This window comes from Centruroides sculpturatus, unplaced genomic scaffold (genome assembly GCF_000671375.1).
Source record: "Centruroides sculpturatus isolate CEXI.00-Female unplaced genomic scaffold, Cexi_2.0 scaffold1071, whole genome shotgun sequence".
In the NCBI taxonomy this organism is placed as follows: Eukaryota; Metazoa; Arthropoda; class Arachnida; order Scorpiones; family Buthidae; genus Centruroides; species Centruroides sculpturatus.
In genome coordinates this window covers 233,187-251,241 of record NW_019385447.1, presented here as the reverse complement: position 1 = coordinate 251,241, position 18,055 = coordinate 233,187, and the positions used below count along the sequence as shown (strand labels likewise).

At 28.5% G+C, this 18,055-nt stretch overlaps 2 protein-coding genes across 2 annotated transcripts in view; both read right to left on the bottom strand.

Annotated features, from left to right (window-relative positions):
* LOC111639102 (proteasome assembly chaperone 2-like) overlaps positions 1–16,047 on the bottom strand; it is a 33,341-nt gene extending 17,294 nt beyond the window's left edge. Inside the window, exons 1-3 of the mRNA XM_023384881.1 lie at positions 15,864–16,047; positions 15,287–15,345; positions 1,198–1,313 (exon numbers count right to left, since the gene is read on the bottom strand). Of these exons, the coding sequence (XP_023240649.1) occupies positions 1,198–1,313; positions 15,287–15,345; positions 15,864–16,047 (359 nt within the window). The remainder of the gene's footprint in view (positions 1–1,197; positions 1,314–15,286; positions 15,346–15,863) is intronic.
* On the bottom strand, positions 5,605–9,026 carry LOC111639091. Its single transcript, XM_023384870.1, has 2 exons — positions 8,717–9,026; positions 5,605–7,796 (listed from the first exon to the last, which is right to left on the bottom strand). The coding sequence occupies exons 1-2, from the start codon at positions 8,781–8,783 to the stop codon at positions 5,890–5,892; spliced, it is 1,974 nt and encodes a 657-aa protein (XP_023240638.1). The 5' UTR covers positions 8,784–9,026; the 3' UTR covers positions 5,605–5,889.
* Positions 16,048–18,055: the final 2,008 nt, after the last annotated feature.

Below are 18,055 nucleotides of genomic sequence, written 5' to 3'. Positions count from 1 at the left end.
GACACACAGTAATACTATTATAAAAAAATGAAAATTTTGTACATTATAGTTAGTAACTTCCTTATTCATGTTTCACAGTTATTTGCAATCAATTGTAATCTAAAATTATTAAAAGGAAAACTAGAAATAAACAATTTACAAGTTACAAGTCAATTTACAAAATGTAAAATTGCACGTTCTTCCAAACAACTTGATGAAATTTTGCACTGTCTTGAGCCATGTTCAGTATTACAGAATTCTTGCTAAGACTAGTTATGTTACATTGCTGAATTTATTTCAAACTCTTCTCAACTCCTCCTACTGCTAAATTCTAACTAATTCAATCAGTTTGTTTTGTCTATGCTAACTTCTACTCCAAGGTTTTTGACACCCTTCTGTAGAGTAGTATTAGTGTTGTCACTGTTTTTGTCTCATCATACAATTTGAAAGATGGCTGCTTGTGCTGACCAAATATATTTTTTTTTATAAAGGTCATAAAATTATTGTAATTATGATAATTTTGTTCATTATTAATTTAAAATTTTAAGTATATATTTATTCTGTGTCTAGAAAATTGGAAAATCCAGAAATCTGGACAACTTTTGGTTCCAAGTTTGCTGGATATTTGGCCCAGTACTGTAATAATAACTTACCTGTAAAAAGATATTAAATTAAACAGAAAAATAACTTGAAAAAACTTCATTAAAACAATCTAATCATAAAAAGCATATATATCAAATCATCATCTAACTCAGTTTCTCAATTAGTTGATGTGGCAGACCAATTACTTTCCGAGATTTTTGTCATATTACTGTATTAATGCATTAAGTGCAAGATTGCACCTTAATAGTATTTTTTTAATTTTCTGAAACTGTGTTTTATAATTTTCTATGATTCTCAAACACAAAATAGTGCTACTATTTAAACACTTGGCGTGGCACAAATGCCAAGTGTTTAAATAGTAGCACAGATTTTGTGTTTGAGAATCATAGTATTTTTTAATTTAGTTATGTATATATTACAAAAGTATGACATCATTATCGTTATTATAAAATCTGTTTCCAAGAACATATTATTATTTAATACAATGTTTTCTTTCCTGGGAACTCTGCAAACCAGTAACCAACGACTCACAAATTGATACGGGTCCAAATCACCATTTTGAGTAGCATTGATCTAAATCATTTAAAATTTTTTGTTAATATAATTAATGTTTACCTCATATCTGATGGTGATTCAAACTGAGATAATTTACTTGATAATAAAACAACCTTCTTAAAATTACATTCTTTAATCCAATTTGCCATAAGTTTGACATACAATGATCTCTGATTCTAAAATAAAATAAATTTTATTATTATAATGGAAAATTAAACAAAGTTCTATATCAGTATTAAAATGTATTTACAATTTTCTTTCTCTTAACCTAACTAAAAGCAAATATATTTCTTAACAGAAACATTAGTGTATTATAATTATAATTATATTTCTATAAAGTTAAAATTTAGCTAAATTCTTTTCAAGTTCTTTTATTCTTCATTAAGAATAAAGTGTGTTTTATTAATACATTTGATAGAAATAATTATGTTAAAATTCTACAACATAACTTATAACACAGCATAATTCATTTTTTTAATAATTTTCTATCAAAATAACAAGCTACATATAATCATAACTATAATTTTAATTAAAACATAATAATTCTATAGAAAAATTAATCTTTTAAAATTATTTCTATTTAAAAAAATATAAATATAAAGCTAAATATAAATGTACAGTATACATATAACTACACTATAAATCAATTTCAAGAAGGAAATTTGTGAAATAATTTTTATATATATCTACTATTACATCAACAATAAATAAAATACTTTCTTACTGGAACTAAAATCAATATAAATAAAAACAAAATCTTTAAACATTCCAGCAAATCATTTTTAATATCTTAAAAACGTTTTCGAACGCTTTAAGAGATCATCCTCAGTTATCATTCTGAATCAAATGAAGAATTTGAAATTATGTAAAATAAAATTCAAAAAGCGGTTACACAAATTTACATTGACATGTAACAAGCTTAAATAATCGCAAAGACTATACAAATTAATTAAAATGAAATAAAGAAATAAAAAAATATGTACAACCAGTAAAAATTATCATAATTAACTTTGCCGCTTATATAAACTATATCAACTCATTGTAGAAGGATTTCCACGTCGATGATAATCCATTGGCATCCCTATGATTGATACAGTTTGTGTGCAACTGCGCCTTGTGAATTTCTAATTTTTCTAGATGTTTCACGGCTTGCTTGGATCTTGGATCAGGCATCAATCATCAAGGTTACAAGATTCAAGCAAGCCATAAAACATCTAGAAAAATTAGAAATTCACAAGGCACAGTTGCACACAAACTGTATCAATCATAGGGATGCCAATGGATTATCATCGACGTGGAAATCCTTCTACAATGAGTTGATGTAGTTTATATAAGCGGCAAAGTTAATTATGATAATTTTTACTGGTTGTACATATTTTTTTATTTCTTTATTTCATTTTAATTAATTTGTATAGTCTTTGCGATTATTTAAGCTTGTTACATGTCAATGTAAATTTGTGTAACCGCTTTTTGAATTTTATTTTACGTAATTTCAAATTCTTCGTTTGATTCAGAATGATAACTGAGGATGATCGCTTAAAGCGTTCGAAAATGTTTTTAAGATATTAAAAACGATTTGCTGGAATGTTTAAAGGGTTTTGTTTTTATTTATATTACATCAACTGTAAATTTACATAATGATTTGCAACAAGTATTATTGCAAACTTATAGTGATGTAGCTAAAAAGTAAATACTTTTTCAGAATATTATCTCTTTCTTATTTTTGAAAGAAGGAATATTTACTTTGAAAATAAAAAATATGTGATTTCAACTTTTACATTATTACAACAATATATAAAATCCATATATATTGAAAGCAAAGTGTTCTGTCCCCACCAAAACCAAAACTTTACTCCTATAGCAACTATTCTTTAAGTTTGATTTTTGAATAATAACCTTTAGTTATATACAGAATACAGATATACAGAGTTAGTTTTAGTTTTTATATTACAGTAGAGCATCGATTATCCAAATCAATTGGGAACTGGGGTTGTTCAGAAAATCGATTTTTCAGATAACCGATTATGTACAAAAAAATATATTAACCTATCCCATGTTGAAATTCAGTCAAATCCTGGCACGTCCTTAAGTACCCTCTCATGGTCATGCCCGTGCTGCCAGCTAAAACACACACACCAACAAAAATAATATTGGAGTAGCCTAAGACATAGCCAAAGATTGCAGTGCCACAGCACTAGTAGAAATTTAAATTTGTCAACTGAAAAGCTTTTGGTTAATTAATGTTTTGGTTGATCGATATTCAGATAATTGATGCTCTACTGTATTTTTAATAATTTTTATCCTTATATGTGTATATACAAAGCAAAATGTTCCGTCACTGCCACACAAAAACAAAAAAATGATTTGAACCCTTAATTACAATTTTTAAAATTAATTGTAATAACTCTTTTTTCTTTTGCAACATAACTATAGAAATTGTTTTAGTACTGTTTTGCACAAAAGATTATTAAAATAAATTAAAATATGATATTTTTTTAGTAATTACATTAATTTTTGTTTTATAAATTTGCCTGTTTTTAAAAATTTTTATTTTAAGTGAGTAAACATTAAATGAACTATTTAGTATAAATTTTAAAAACAAAGAAAAAATTTTAAAATGAAAGAGACAAATATAATAATGGTTTGTGTCAATTAAATTAAATTTTATTTAAAAAAAAAAAATAAACTGTTTTCAGTATTAACAACCAAAATTGACTCAAAAATCACACTTTAATCACAAGTACTTTCAATAGTTGTCACATAATCATCATCAGGTGGATCAATAGTAAAATTTCCATCAAGCAAACAAAGTATAAAATTGCTTTACACTTTTACTACCATTAGTTTGAAATTTATACTCTCATAAGTTTGCTTTTTTTAAATCTAAGTTTTTTTAATTGTTGTTTTTAAGCATTTTATTTGAGTTACATTTATTTATTTATTTATGGTTTGCCTTAATTTTAACATTAATCTCATACTACGTAAAAATCAAAAGTTTATTGCTTTTAAATTTGAAATGTTATTTTATTTCTGTCCTGTTCACCTGATGACAATAATGTGGCAACTTATGCTCAAAAGTACTTTAGATTAAAGTGTGACTTTTCAGTGAATTTTGATTGTTAACACTGAAGACTGTTTATTTTCCTCATAATGACAACATATTTGTATGATCTGTAGTATGTTTAAATTTTATTTTATTTATTTTGTTTTACATTATATGCATTTATATTTCTCTATTTAATTCTGTAAGAATACATTCAAGTGTTTTACATTAAATTAATAGACATAAATATTGAATATTTGAAAATTTAAAATTGTTTTGAATTAAGTCTGAATGACACAGATGACATCATGAACACTTATTAATGTTCCAAAGTTTTAATTTAATGTTATATTCAAATTTTGACAGATCTGAGGCTGGAATTTAGGACTGAAAATGTTTATCAGAAATAAATCATATCCTATCTTCTAAAATAGAGTTAAATTCTTTATTTAGTCAGTTTATTTTTATGATCTTCATATTTAACACTTTTTTCTTTTTTTTGTTATTTTTCAATTTTATTTATTTATATTTTAAATTTTAATTTATAATTAAGTAAAATAACTTTATTTTAGATTGCAGTATTCACAAATAAATCAAGAAATATTTACTTAAAACAATAAAGTTAACAAGTTTAACATATAAGTTATTTTTGAGTATATAGTAATAGAGCATGTAGTTACAGTGAGAATTTACAGTTTTTAGTTTGTTAAAAAATAAAAAGACATACATTTCTGAGACCAAGAAACTAAAAGTTCATAAAATTTCAATTACAGTTGACCCCTATAACACTGTTGATAATTCTGTTTTATATGAATTCCATGTTGTACAAGTCACTTAGATTTTACAAATACGTGAGCCGTTCACAGCCTGGCACACGTATTTGTAAAATCTAAGTGACTTGTACAACATGGAATTCATATAAAACAGAATTATCAACAGTGTTATAGGGGTCAACTGTAATTGAAATTTTATGAACTTTTAGTTTCTTGGTCTCAGAAATGTATGTCTTTTTATTTTTTAACAAACTAAAAACTGTAAATTCTCACTGTAACTACATGCTCTATTACTATATACTCAAAAATAACTTATATGTTAAACTTGTTAACTTTATTGTTTTAAGTAAATATTTCTTGATTTATTTGTGAATACTGCAATCTAAAATAAAGTTATTTTACTTAATTATAAATTAAAATTTAAAATATAAATAAATAAAATTGAAAAATAACAAAAAAAAGAAAAAAGTGTTAAATATGAAGATCATAAAAATAAACTGACTAAATAAAGAATTTAACTCTATTTTAGAAGATAGGATATGATTTATTTCTGATAAACATTTTCAGTCCTAAATTCCAGCCTCAGATCTGTCAAAATTTGAATATAACATTAAATTAAAACTTTGGAACATTANTCTCACGTCACTAGTCGATTTTTTAAAGAAAACTTAATACCATTTTTTGTTATCTAATACTCTTTTTAGTACCCTTTTAGAAAGGCTTGGAACAACCCTGCTCTCGAGCTAAATGCCACAGTCAACATGTATAAAGCATTAGATTCAATAGGTGCAGTATTTAAAATTTAAAACATTAACATCGGTTTGTAAGTATTCTATTTATTCAGGCTTAAAAACTAATGGAATAAATGCAACACAATAAATATACAGATTATATTTTTATAACCTACATAATTGTTGTTATAATTTATAATATGCCTTAATCATACATAGAACTATTAATACTTTTAAGTAATTCTTCAGGTAATTTGCATTCACTCACACGTATGTCTCTGGAAAGTAAATACAATCGAATGTGAAGGAGTGCACGTAAAAGTTGCAACCCCATTCTGTTCCTTGTGTCACTTTTTAAATAATTAACAGCAGAAAAAGCTCTTTCTACTGAAGCATTTGATATCGGTAGTGTAAGTATATTCAACGCTGCTTCAGCAAGTCGTGTTGCAGGATTATTACCTGCAGTATCCTTATATTCAATAACTGTTTTCCAAAAATGTTCTCCCGTTGTGTCTGGAGTAATTCCTGGAATGTTTTGGACACAGCGTATCATCTTCTCTAATTCCACGCTGTTAAAATCGCATATGGATTTCGGTATTTTGGAAATGTTTTTTATGATTGATTCAATTTCGTAAATCTGTAAAAGTTTTGCAGGTCGCACACTTTCCACTAGATTTGACCACTGTATTGAATTTGGTAGCCGAATTTGTAATTGATGAATTGTTGTTTTTAAAAAATTAAAGCATCTTTCCTTAATCTCAAATTTTGAATGAACTGAAAATGATGAAGTTTCGAGAAAACTGTGAAAATTTGTACCCAAGTCACAGTCAGGTATGAGCAAGTACACTGATTTTAAATTCATCAAATCCATGCACAAGAACTGTTCTAGAGAATGGTTATTTATGACTGAAGGTTTTATAATTCTTTTTGCAAATGATATAAACAGTGACTGTAATTCATTAATAGCTGCGAAAGTATCTATATTTTCACTTTGAAAAAGTAAGTTGACTCTCCGGAGTTCCGAAAGAATGGGATCCAGAAAAAGCAAATATGCTTTATTTCTAGCATCTCCGTACATTTCACTAAGAAGACGTATCTTGTAGTCCTTTGCAGGATAAACTGAAAAATATAACTTCAGGTCTTCATACTGATTAAGAATTCTTTCTACACAAAGAGAAATAGATAGCCATCGTGTCTTGCTTGGGGTTGTTAACTTTAATGGGTCAGCTGAAACTTCATCAGTAGTATCATTCATCACATGAAATAGATGTTTGTAGATATTCTTACGCAGTGTACTGTGAGAAAAATGTTCAGTTGTTTCCTGTAGCATGAAGCTGATATTACTTGGCAGCTCATCCTTCGCTGCAGATGCCACCAAATCCAAAGAGTGGCAGATGCATTTAACATGTATCAGATCATACCCACAAAAGTCTCTCAAATGTGTATAAAGAGAGTTGTTTCTTCCACACATAGAAGCAGCACCATCAGTTGCAATTCCAATCAATTTATTTTTGTCTAGACCCAGCTCTTGCATTTTATACACAACTGCATCGTGCATAGTTGTAGCACATCCATCTTGAATTTCAACCACGTCAAGGAAGCAAGTGATCATTTTTCCCGATTCTCTGCTGTAATGTTTGGAGCAGAGAGCAAGGAGCTTTGAATCGGATACGTCAGTTGACTCATCTATCATAAGAGAGAATTTTGTTGCTGTTTTCAAATCTTCTAGATGTTTCTGCTGTAGATAAGGTCCCAAAACATTTTTTATTAGAGCAGAACATTTCGTACGATGCATATGAAATGTTTCTTTGCCATTGCTTACATCTTTAAACTCATCATTCAGAATTTCTCCAAGAGTATCAACAGAGTTTATAGATGTGCTCATTGCAGCAAACAGAGCAATTCGAGCCTCTCTGCGAATTTTTGCTAATGGCAATACTCTAGGCACTTCAAGTACATTCAGAGGCTGAAACTTACCACACTGAACTTCATTAGACTTATGTTTCTTTGTAGCAACATGTTTCATTAAATCAGAATAATGTGCACGTACACTACACTTGCAATATTTACAGAAAACATGGTCCTCTGCTGTTGGATCTTCTGAAATCCAATCTGAAAAACAAATTTAATTTAATTGATAACAACGTGACCAATTTTTAAAAATAAATCATCTTTGAATGAAGCTAGTGAAATACAGTGGGACCTCCTTATGAGCCGTTCACAGGCGAAATCGATTAAGTTCACTTTTTGAATCTTTTAAATTTTAGTGCTAAAGTACTTGAATGATGCTTAACATTTTATATTTGAAATAAACTTTTTTAATAATTAGGCTTAACATTACTAAATATTTATTTAAATTTAAATTCTAGAAAAGAAAGAAGGCCTATATTATTTTATCAATTTCTATACTTTTTGTTTTTTGGAGTTAATCAATTAGACAAATAAATAACCCATACTTTAATCACAACATAAAACGACTACAGCCAAAATTTTACATGTATAGGACAAAAATTGCAGAAGTTATAAGAAATTCACATACAGACAATGGTTTTTATATTAGCCCCTTTGGGTACTCTTCCAGCAACAAAAACGGCACTTGGAAAACCCCTAAGAATTTTATTTATCATATTAAATAATTATTTCCACTCAAATGCGAAACTGACATCAAAAAAATTTTCGAGAAATAATTTCCTTAATACTCCCCAAAAAGTGTTTTTACAGAAAAACTACATAAAAAATTAAAAATAATTTAAAATGAATGCTTTTATTTGTTAAATATAGCTGCACCGATTGTTATTTTTTCATTTTATAAGGCGTGAAATTTCACACGTGCAGTCTGCATTGTAGTAGTTTACGGTGGAAAGCAACATGGCGTCCTCTGTAGCTCAAATAGTTTCGTTTAGTAATTATTATAATAATGTAATAAGCTTCTGTACATTGAAGTTTCTATATATCGAATTATTTTAAAATAAACCATCAACTGCGATATATGGAAGATCTATTAAAAGTGAAAAAAAAAAAAAAAAACGTACCTTTAAGGTTTTTATCTTGAAGCCATTCTTTACGAAAGGACCGAGAATACTTTGTCCATTTGCCCATTTTAATACCAATAATAGTATAATTTATATAAGTTTTATAATTTATTTATGTTTAAAAACGAAACGAGTAGACAGCTCACAGGTATTACCACTCTAGGTGCAAAACAAAGGATGAAATAATTTGTTTAACCAGCCCAAAATGTAGCCAAGTCAAATTTTCGTAGCCCAAAAAGTAGCCAGGGCGCCAAATGCTTTTTTTAACGCCAAACTAAAAAAAAAGTAGCCCAATTTGGCGCAAAGTAGCCAAATCTGGCAACGCTGAGTCCGGCTTTTGAAAATTTTGAACGCTTTTATCTGGTTGTACTTCGAGCCGGACATTAATTTGCAATCCTTTTTTAGATCTGCATAAAAATAATTATATACAATATATCTGAAAAGTTATTGAGTAGTGCAGTGGCGCATCTAGAGGGGAGCCAAGGGTCCTGGCACCCCAAAATAAGAGAAAAGAAACATTAATAAATTTTCCAAAATTCTTTCCTAATTAAAATTCATTTTTTATTTATATTGTGTCGTGTCTTCTATTTCTATATCATTTATGAATTAGCGGTCATTTAAGGTGGGAATTTTATTGAATTCGCATGGAATTCTTTATCCGTTCAAACTTGGTTCCCCCAAAAATTAAATCTTGAGTGGGCCACTGATGTAGAAAGAAATCTGTAATGACGTTTGTAAAATTATACGAACGGTGTTTGCAATATCCAGGGCCGGATTTGAGGCGATTGGACGACTTGCGCCAATCGGGCCCCGCAGGACATCAAAATTTATATATTTAAAAACAGTTTCAAATTACAGAATAGATTAAACAGTTTAGCGATCATGTCGATTGAAAGTCAAGAAGCAAGCCACTTGGATTTTGATACTATTTTAGAAGATTTTACAGAACAAATACTTCGGAACACATAAAACATCTCTTTATACGTTTATATTCAATAAAATTCAATTATATTCATTCATCAACACATTAGAAGATTTTTTATGGCAAAAATTTATGTAGTTATATTCATTTAAAAATATAGAAATACTAAAACATATCTATGTATGTTTATATTCAATAAAATGTAGTTATATTTATATTTGGTACAGGTTTTTTGATGTAGAAATTTTTAATGCAGTTCATGACTTTTGATTTTTATAATTAGATTTTGGATTTTGTTTCAAACAAATATTTAAAATCTATATTTCAATATGTAAATTAACTGTTAATTAATTTTGTTATTTAAGGTAAACGCACCAGTAGTGGACACTGCACGAGTAGTGGACACTTTGAACTTCAAATAGGAGTAATAAGGTTGTAGATGGCTTCACTGTTGTCATTCAGTAGACAGAACTTCTGTCTACTGAATGATTTGCATGTTTGAACAGTGAAGCCATCTACAACCTTATTACTCCTATTTGAAGTTCAAAGTGTCCACTACTCGTGCAGTGTCCACTACTGGTGCGTTTACCTTAAAGTTTGAGGGGCCCCGCAAAAAAAAAAAAAAAATTCAATTGGGCCTCGCACTTATTGCATCCGGCCCTGGCAATAGCGTAAGTATAACTTTAATGTCATTACAAATTTCCTACTGCACAGTAAATTTTCGTACACAAATCACAATTGAACTTTGAATTTTTTCAAGAGATCGAATATCTTGATCTGTAAGATCTATAAGAAATATATTGGAGAATAGTGGTTTAGGGAATGATATGACGAAAAAATCATTTTGACTTACGGCCGGATGGCCGAGCGGTTAAGGTATCAGCCTACCGCTCTGGGGACCCGAAATCGAATCCAGGCGGGTCGAAAAATCCCCAGGAATTTTTCGGGGGTGGTCCGTCCGGATATGTCGAGTCCCGTTCCTCACCACCTGGCCACCCCATTGTAGGTCTGGCCGAATCAATAATGGGGTTGCTAAAAGAGGCCCTCTTAGCGCCCACAGGACGGAAAGAGTTTTAAAAAAATAGCCATCTTGATATACTGTACAGTATATTCATATGTGAATTGTAAATACTAGAAATAGGCTGGGCAAACCTTCGGGAGTTGATAGAACATAAAAAAAATAGTTGGAAAATTGTCTTAAAATGTTATAAAATTCAATGAAATCGTAATACGTACAATACACTATTTATTTAACGGACATTATCGTTTCCGCGTCAGGCCTATGTTATCAGAAGTTATTCTAGAACGTATGGAATCAATAAAGCTGACTAAAATGAAGAATTCTGGAATTTTTAAAACTCTTTTCGTCTTTCGAGAACTAAAGAGGATCTCTTAGTGTTTTTTTAGTCCATTATGGTGCAGCCGGGTGATGAGGGATGGGGCCCGACCACCCATGACAAGTTCTGGCTTGGATTCGATTCTGGAGAGGCTGACACCTTAATTGAGCCGGCTTTCAGACCGCCAAATGTTTGATCTAAAGCTTTTTATTAGGCACGTAACATTGTTAATGATGCTATGTCTTCACAAACAGCATTCAACAATCTTTTATTTAACAGAGTTTAAGGCTAGATAAAACATCATTTATTAGCGTGTGTTCAAAGTGTAAGACAGCTTTTAGTGTTATTCAGATAAAACATTTTCCCATTTTACTAAACTTCATAACACGGTACATTTTGTCAGCTATCAGAACTTTTCCATATCAACTTGGTTAGCTTTCTTTTAATTTTCTATTGATTCCAATATTTGTATAATTTTACCCCAAATACCAATGTTGAATTCTTTTCATCTTTCTGTTTGAGCCATCAAACATGTTCATCCATTCATAGCTGTTTTCTTGGTTACTGTCTCATTAGGACTTTCTTCACTCCAATTATTAGAAATGCATTTTTAATTCTAACGCTCATTTGTGCTACTGGACATGTATGGCAACTTGTTGTTTTAGCCCTTTTTACTGTTCTATTTCATATTCTGAATCTCTTAAACAGATTGTCCTAATTGCCTTACTTTCTCTAGCAATAGGATTTATATAATATTTGAACTATTTTGTAATGTCCAATTTAACTGACAAAAGCTGTATACAAGTAAAAGTACTTTTATTCAATATTTTCTTGTTACAGTACTGTATTATAATCTTTTAATATATTATTATTCTTATAAAACTTTATATTCTTACTTATGATGCCAATTATGCAAAAGAAATTGTCATTCAATGTTATTTATAGTATATTTGTCATGAAAACATAAAGGTTTATAATCATGGAAACTGCACAATAATTTTTCACTCCTCAAATCAAGAATCAAATGATTCAATCAACATAACCAGTTATTCTAATTCTTCAAACAAATAAATTTAATGCCAAAAGACAGTACAATTTCTCATGCACAGACACAGTCCTTTCTCATAGAGTTAGGAATTTTGAGATTTACTTGTACTGTATTCATCTTACTTTGAATTTGCCTCCCATATCACCAATTTTCCAATTTTATAGGAAAATGAAAATATTTTCTTGAAATGCAGGTACTTGGGTCCAGCCATCAGTATCTGTTATATCATACTAACATATTGTTTCAAAAGTAAATGTTGTTCACAGCATACCATCATTCAAAACAATTTCAATTGACAACATGCCAGATATAAATCCAAGGAGAAATGTGAGGTAATCCAATATGACACACAATTAAAATTTCGATTTTTTTGTGTAAAAACAACTTGTTTTGCAATTATAATCACAGTTTTTTGATCATGAGAAAAATACATATTATATTAAATTAATCAGTTTTACTTTCCAACTAAAAGAAGTTTACATAGACAATTTAAGTTACACTATATACAAAACAACAAATCATCACGAAGTCCAAGGTAATGTCATTGGCTGAGGATTTTGAAGGTAAGACATTACTACAGCAGATATTGATAACCTGTAAAAAAAAAATTATTTTATTAAAAAAGGAATTTTTAATAATATATTAATGTATTTGAAGTACAGTGGAACCTTGTTTAACAAGTGATGAAAAGAGGGGAAGTCCTGGATTGTGCACACGCTCCATCAATCTGGGTTTAGCACTCGTTCTGCCAGCATCTTAGTATTGCTTGTGATCACACATTTTTTCCAAACTTGTGTTCACACATATTACGTATAAACATCAACAACCATAGCCAGTTATATAATAAACATGCCAAATTCTTGGAATATGTAAAGGCTATAATTAAATATTAGAGGTTGCAACCAAAGTTTTAATCTCTAAAATGTGAATATCAAACGGTGAGCACCGCCCTCTTTTAAGCCTAGAAGTTTGACAATAGTGTTGGAACGTCATGCACGATTNTAAAATGAAAGAGACAAATATAATAATGGTTTGTGTCAATTAAATTAAATTTTATTTAAAAAAAAAAAATAAACTGTTTTCAGTATTAACAACCAAAATTGACTCAAAAATCACACTTTAATCACAAGTACTTTCAATAGTTGTCACATAATCATCATCAGGTGGATCAATAGTAAAATTTCCATCAAGCAAACAAAGTATAAAATTGCTTTACACTTTTACTACCATTAGTTTGAAATTTATACTCTCATAAGTTTGCTTTTTTTAAATCTAAGTTTTTTTAATTGTTGTTTTTAAGCATTTTATTTGAGTTACATTTATTTATTTATTTATGGTTTGCCTTAATTTTAACATTAATCTCATACTACGTAAAAATCAAAAGTTTATTGCTTTTAAATTTGAAATGTTATTTTATTTCTGTCCTGTTCACCTGATGACAATAATGTGGCAACTTATGCTCAAAAGTACTTTAGATTAAAGTGTGACTTTTCAGTGAATTTTGATTGTTAACACTGAAGACTGTTTATTTTCCTCATAATGACAACATATTTGTATGATCTGTAGTATGTTTAAATTTTATTTTATTTATTTTGTTTTACATTATATGCATTTATATTTCTCTATTTAATTCTGTAAGAATACATTCAAGTGTTTTACATTAAATTAATAGACATAAATATTGAATATTTGAAAATTTAAAATTGTTTTGAATTAAGTCTGAATGACACAGATGACATCATGAACACTTATTAATGTTCCAAAGTTTTAATTTAATGTTATATTCAAATTTTGACAGATCTGAGGCTGGAATTTAGGACTGAAAATGTTTATCAGAAATAAATCATATCCTATCTTCTAAAATAGAGTTAAATTCTTTATTTAGTCAGTTTATTTTTATGATCTTCATATTTAACACTTTTTTCTTTTTTTTGTTATTTTTCAATTTTATTTATTTATATTTTAAATTTTAATTTATAATTAAGTAAAATAACTTTATTTTAGATTGCAGTATTCACAAATAAATCAAGAAATATTTACTTAAAACAATAAAGTTAACAAGTTTAACATATAAGTTATTTTTGAGTATATAGTAATAGAGCATGTAGTTACAGTGAGAATTTACAGTTTTTAGTTTGTTAAAAAATAAAAAGACATACATTTCTGAGACCAAGAAACTAAAAGTTCATAAAATTTCAATTACAGTTGACCCCTATAACACTGTTGATAATTCTGTTTTATATGAATTCCATGTTGTACAAGTCACTTAGATTTTACAAATACGTGAGCCGTTCACAGCCTGGCACACGTATTTGTAAAATCTAAGTGACTTGTACAACATGGAATTCATATAAAATGGAATTATCAACAGTGTTATAGGGGGTCGACTGTATTGAGAAATCATCACGTAATATTTCATTATATAAAAAGTATTTTCAGGTCTTTGGAAAAAATATTAAAGGAACATAGGAAGGATAGTGCTTTCAATAAATTCTCATTTTACAGTAAAATAAATTTCACATAGACTATATTGTTAATTGGAAAGAGGAATAATTAATATTTCATGTATAACTTGCTCTTCTATTCACAGTATCAGATGTTAGAATCAAAAAGAGAATCTCTCTGTATTTTGTTTTAATTACATGTTTAAAATGTAAAATGAACATGTGTTTTAAAATGTTAAGTTTACAAAAATCACAATTGAAAGAAAATGTTATCAAATAAAAGTTCTAAAAGTTTTAAACATCTGAAGTTACTTGTTGAAAATAGATAATATTTTACCAACAAAAAATATAATATAAGTCAAAGAAATCTAGAAGAAAAAGGTAAGAATTAACTACAGAAAAGTAGAATTGCTATTTAAAGCTTTATTATTTTAAACATAATGCTGTATCAATTAAATTTGATATGTTAATGCAAGAGAGTTATAGAAAGTATCAGATAATGATAAAATAAAAACTATTTAAACTAAAAGTATGCTTGTTGTTATATTATATATAATAGTAAGCATACTTTTAGTTAAAATGAACAAAAGCAATACTTAATGAATTGGAAATATATTCCAATTCATTAAGTATTGCTTTTGTCCATTTTGTTATATTGATTATTATATTGAGTTCAAATTAATAAAATAATTTGTTTTATAAAATAAATTAAAATTTAATGCTGACTAAGAAATGCAATTTCAAAAATAAAAAAGAATTTGATGATAAATAATTTATTTATTAGATTCAACATTATAAACTAACTCATTATAAACTTACCATTGCAACTGGAGTCCTTTGCTGAATTACCACAAGGTTTAATTGTGTGTTTTCATATACTGAAACAACAATAAAAAAAAACTATTAGTTTTAAATTTTTCTAATAAATCAGTATTTGGCACAATCAAATAATAAGATTAAAAATGGGATTACTATTCAATAACAAAACAACATAAACAATGAGTTATATTTAAAATTAATCTCAAATTTTAATGCTTAACTGTTAATAGCACTAATTAAATTTTTTTGGTGGAATATAAAACACTGAATGTATGTTTTGTAAAAGTATATTGTACTATTAAAAGCTTTACTTTGAGACTGGAAAAAGTTTAAAAGATTCATTCTAATATTTTATTATGGATAATTTTATAATCATCTAATCCAATTATGCAGTTAAAGATTCTGGTATCTAATGATGATGATATATTTATTTAATTAACAAATTCTTATTCACATTTCAAAAAATTTCAAAAAATTCAATTCATATATTTCTTTACTTGCAAATATTGAATTATATATCTTGGAGAATCTAAAAAAAAAAAATTGGAATTAGTAAAAATTATTGTTTGTTTATTACCTTGACAACTGGTTACTAAATCTGAAGAATTCTCTAAAAATGGATCCAATCCCACTAGAGGCAATATTGTGGAAGAATGAATACGTCCTACACATGTGAAATGTAAATTTTCAAGCAACAAATCAACTGCTAATTGACCAACATTTCCAACTGAAATTACTGGCTGAAATAAAGAAATATCCATTATTTAATATTCATATCTTTCAGAGTTTAAAAACTAAATTTTTAAAAATTTACTAGAATCAAATTTTTTAAATTTAATTCTTTGTAAACATTTTCATTCACATTGCATATACTTCTTTAGAAGTCATAAAAAAAAAAAAATTATACAATTGAAAAATTTTTCAAGATACTGGGTCTTATTTTCACTGATTCTGAAATGTCTCTCCAGTTGGATTTTAAATATGGTATAACAAAGATAAAAGTCTACTATCCAAAAATAAAACAAGCTTAGGTTTTGAAGGATGCTTTTCATGGAAACCTCTATAAATGAGAACACTGAAATAGCATTTAGAACAATTAAATTTTATTGATCTATTTGTTATTCATCTTACAAAATTGGAAAAAAATCAAATCTTTCTCAATCAAAGTTTAAGCTCAAACATTCACAAACCTGTCCACACAGGTGCATGCAATTACTGTATTCAGAAAAATCATTTAAAATCAACCTAATTTAAAATTTGTACTTAATTTTGAAATATGGTACTGTACATTTTTAAATTCATGAACACTGCTTTCATAAATCAATATACAGCTTGTGTAACTGGATGCAGTAAATATACACAAAGATAAAAAAACCAAAACTCTATCAGCAAAAGAATAATTTAATACAGTACACCCTTTGTTAACCAGAATAAATGCAACCGGCATAAAATAGAAGAACCATGCCAGTATTTACGACGACAGTAAAACCCTTACAGTGTTAATATTATTTCTATAATTCAATGAAATAAAAATAATGCTTTTTTAGAAATAATAAAACAAAAAGGATACAATTATACCTCTGAATGAGACAGGTGGGACCTTACCAGACTTTTAGACTATATCCATAAGAGCAAAAACATCAAAGGAACCATTACTGTACATGTGATCCTTCACGAGATACAGACTCTAAAATCAGCCTACTTCCATGTTGCACACAATCATGAGTCACGTATCTCTGCTAAGACTATTACATTTAACTATTTAGCCCATGCAACTATACCAGCTTTGTATAGTTCATGGAGTACTTGATGTTATACAGTTTTAGGGCTGTAGAGCTTGTCTTCACGTGGGCACTGCAAGTGCAAGCGACAGCATATGACTACTTGTGAAGCATCAGTCAAGATGAGTGATAGTGTCTTGGCCGATGCCAAGCAAAGAGAATAAAATAGGCAGTAGTACCGGCACATAAAAAAACTAATTTTTGGAGGTGAATATCTCACCAGGGGACTCAATTCAAGCTCTGAATGAGATGTTTGGGACCTTATCAGAGCTGTAGATAGTGGCATGCAGTGACATTTGATGATAGGAAAGCTGTGCTGGCCCTGGATAATCATTGGAAGTGTTTTACGATATTTTGGTGTGTAGCATCCACAAGCTAAACCACAAGAGGTTGGTGCTCTGTAAAGCACATGTATGAATGTGTATAATCTGGCTGCTTTACACCAGTGATCTCCAAACATATTTGATCGTGCACCCTAAGACAAAAATAATTATAAGTTGTACCCCATATAGTATAATAAAATTTGCTAAGTTTCCTGTTACCTGCAATTTGAATTTTTTCCATGAATGATTGCAAGTGATCGTGAGCCTACTTCTCATGAAGGATGACTGTAAGATCAGACAGCACACATATACAGTATTTTGAAGGGAAACTTGGCATACCCCAAGTATTACTTTGCATACTCCACTTTGGAGACCACTGCTTTACACGATTCAAATATTTTTGCCGTGGAAGCTGACCCATATTCAACAATACAGTGCTTCCACTGGGAATATGCATATACGGATTTATATTCGAATATTCAATAGCAATCTTATCATTTTTTTTCACATGTAGTATAGAAATTTGTAATAAGATACATAATGTAGTTATAATAAAATATTAATTTTAATTAATTCAAAGTACATTAAAATATGAAAATAATCACACAATATGTATTTATATTTTAGAAAATACAAGGGAAGCAGCGCTTCCTACATTCTGGACA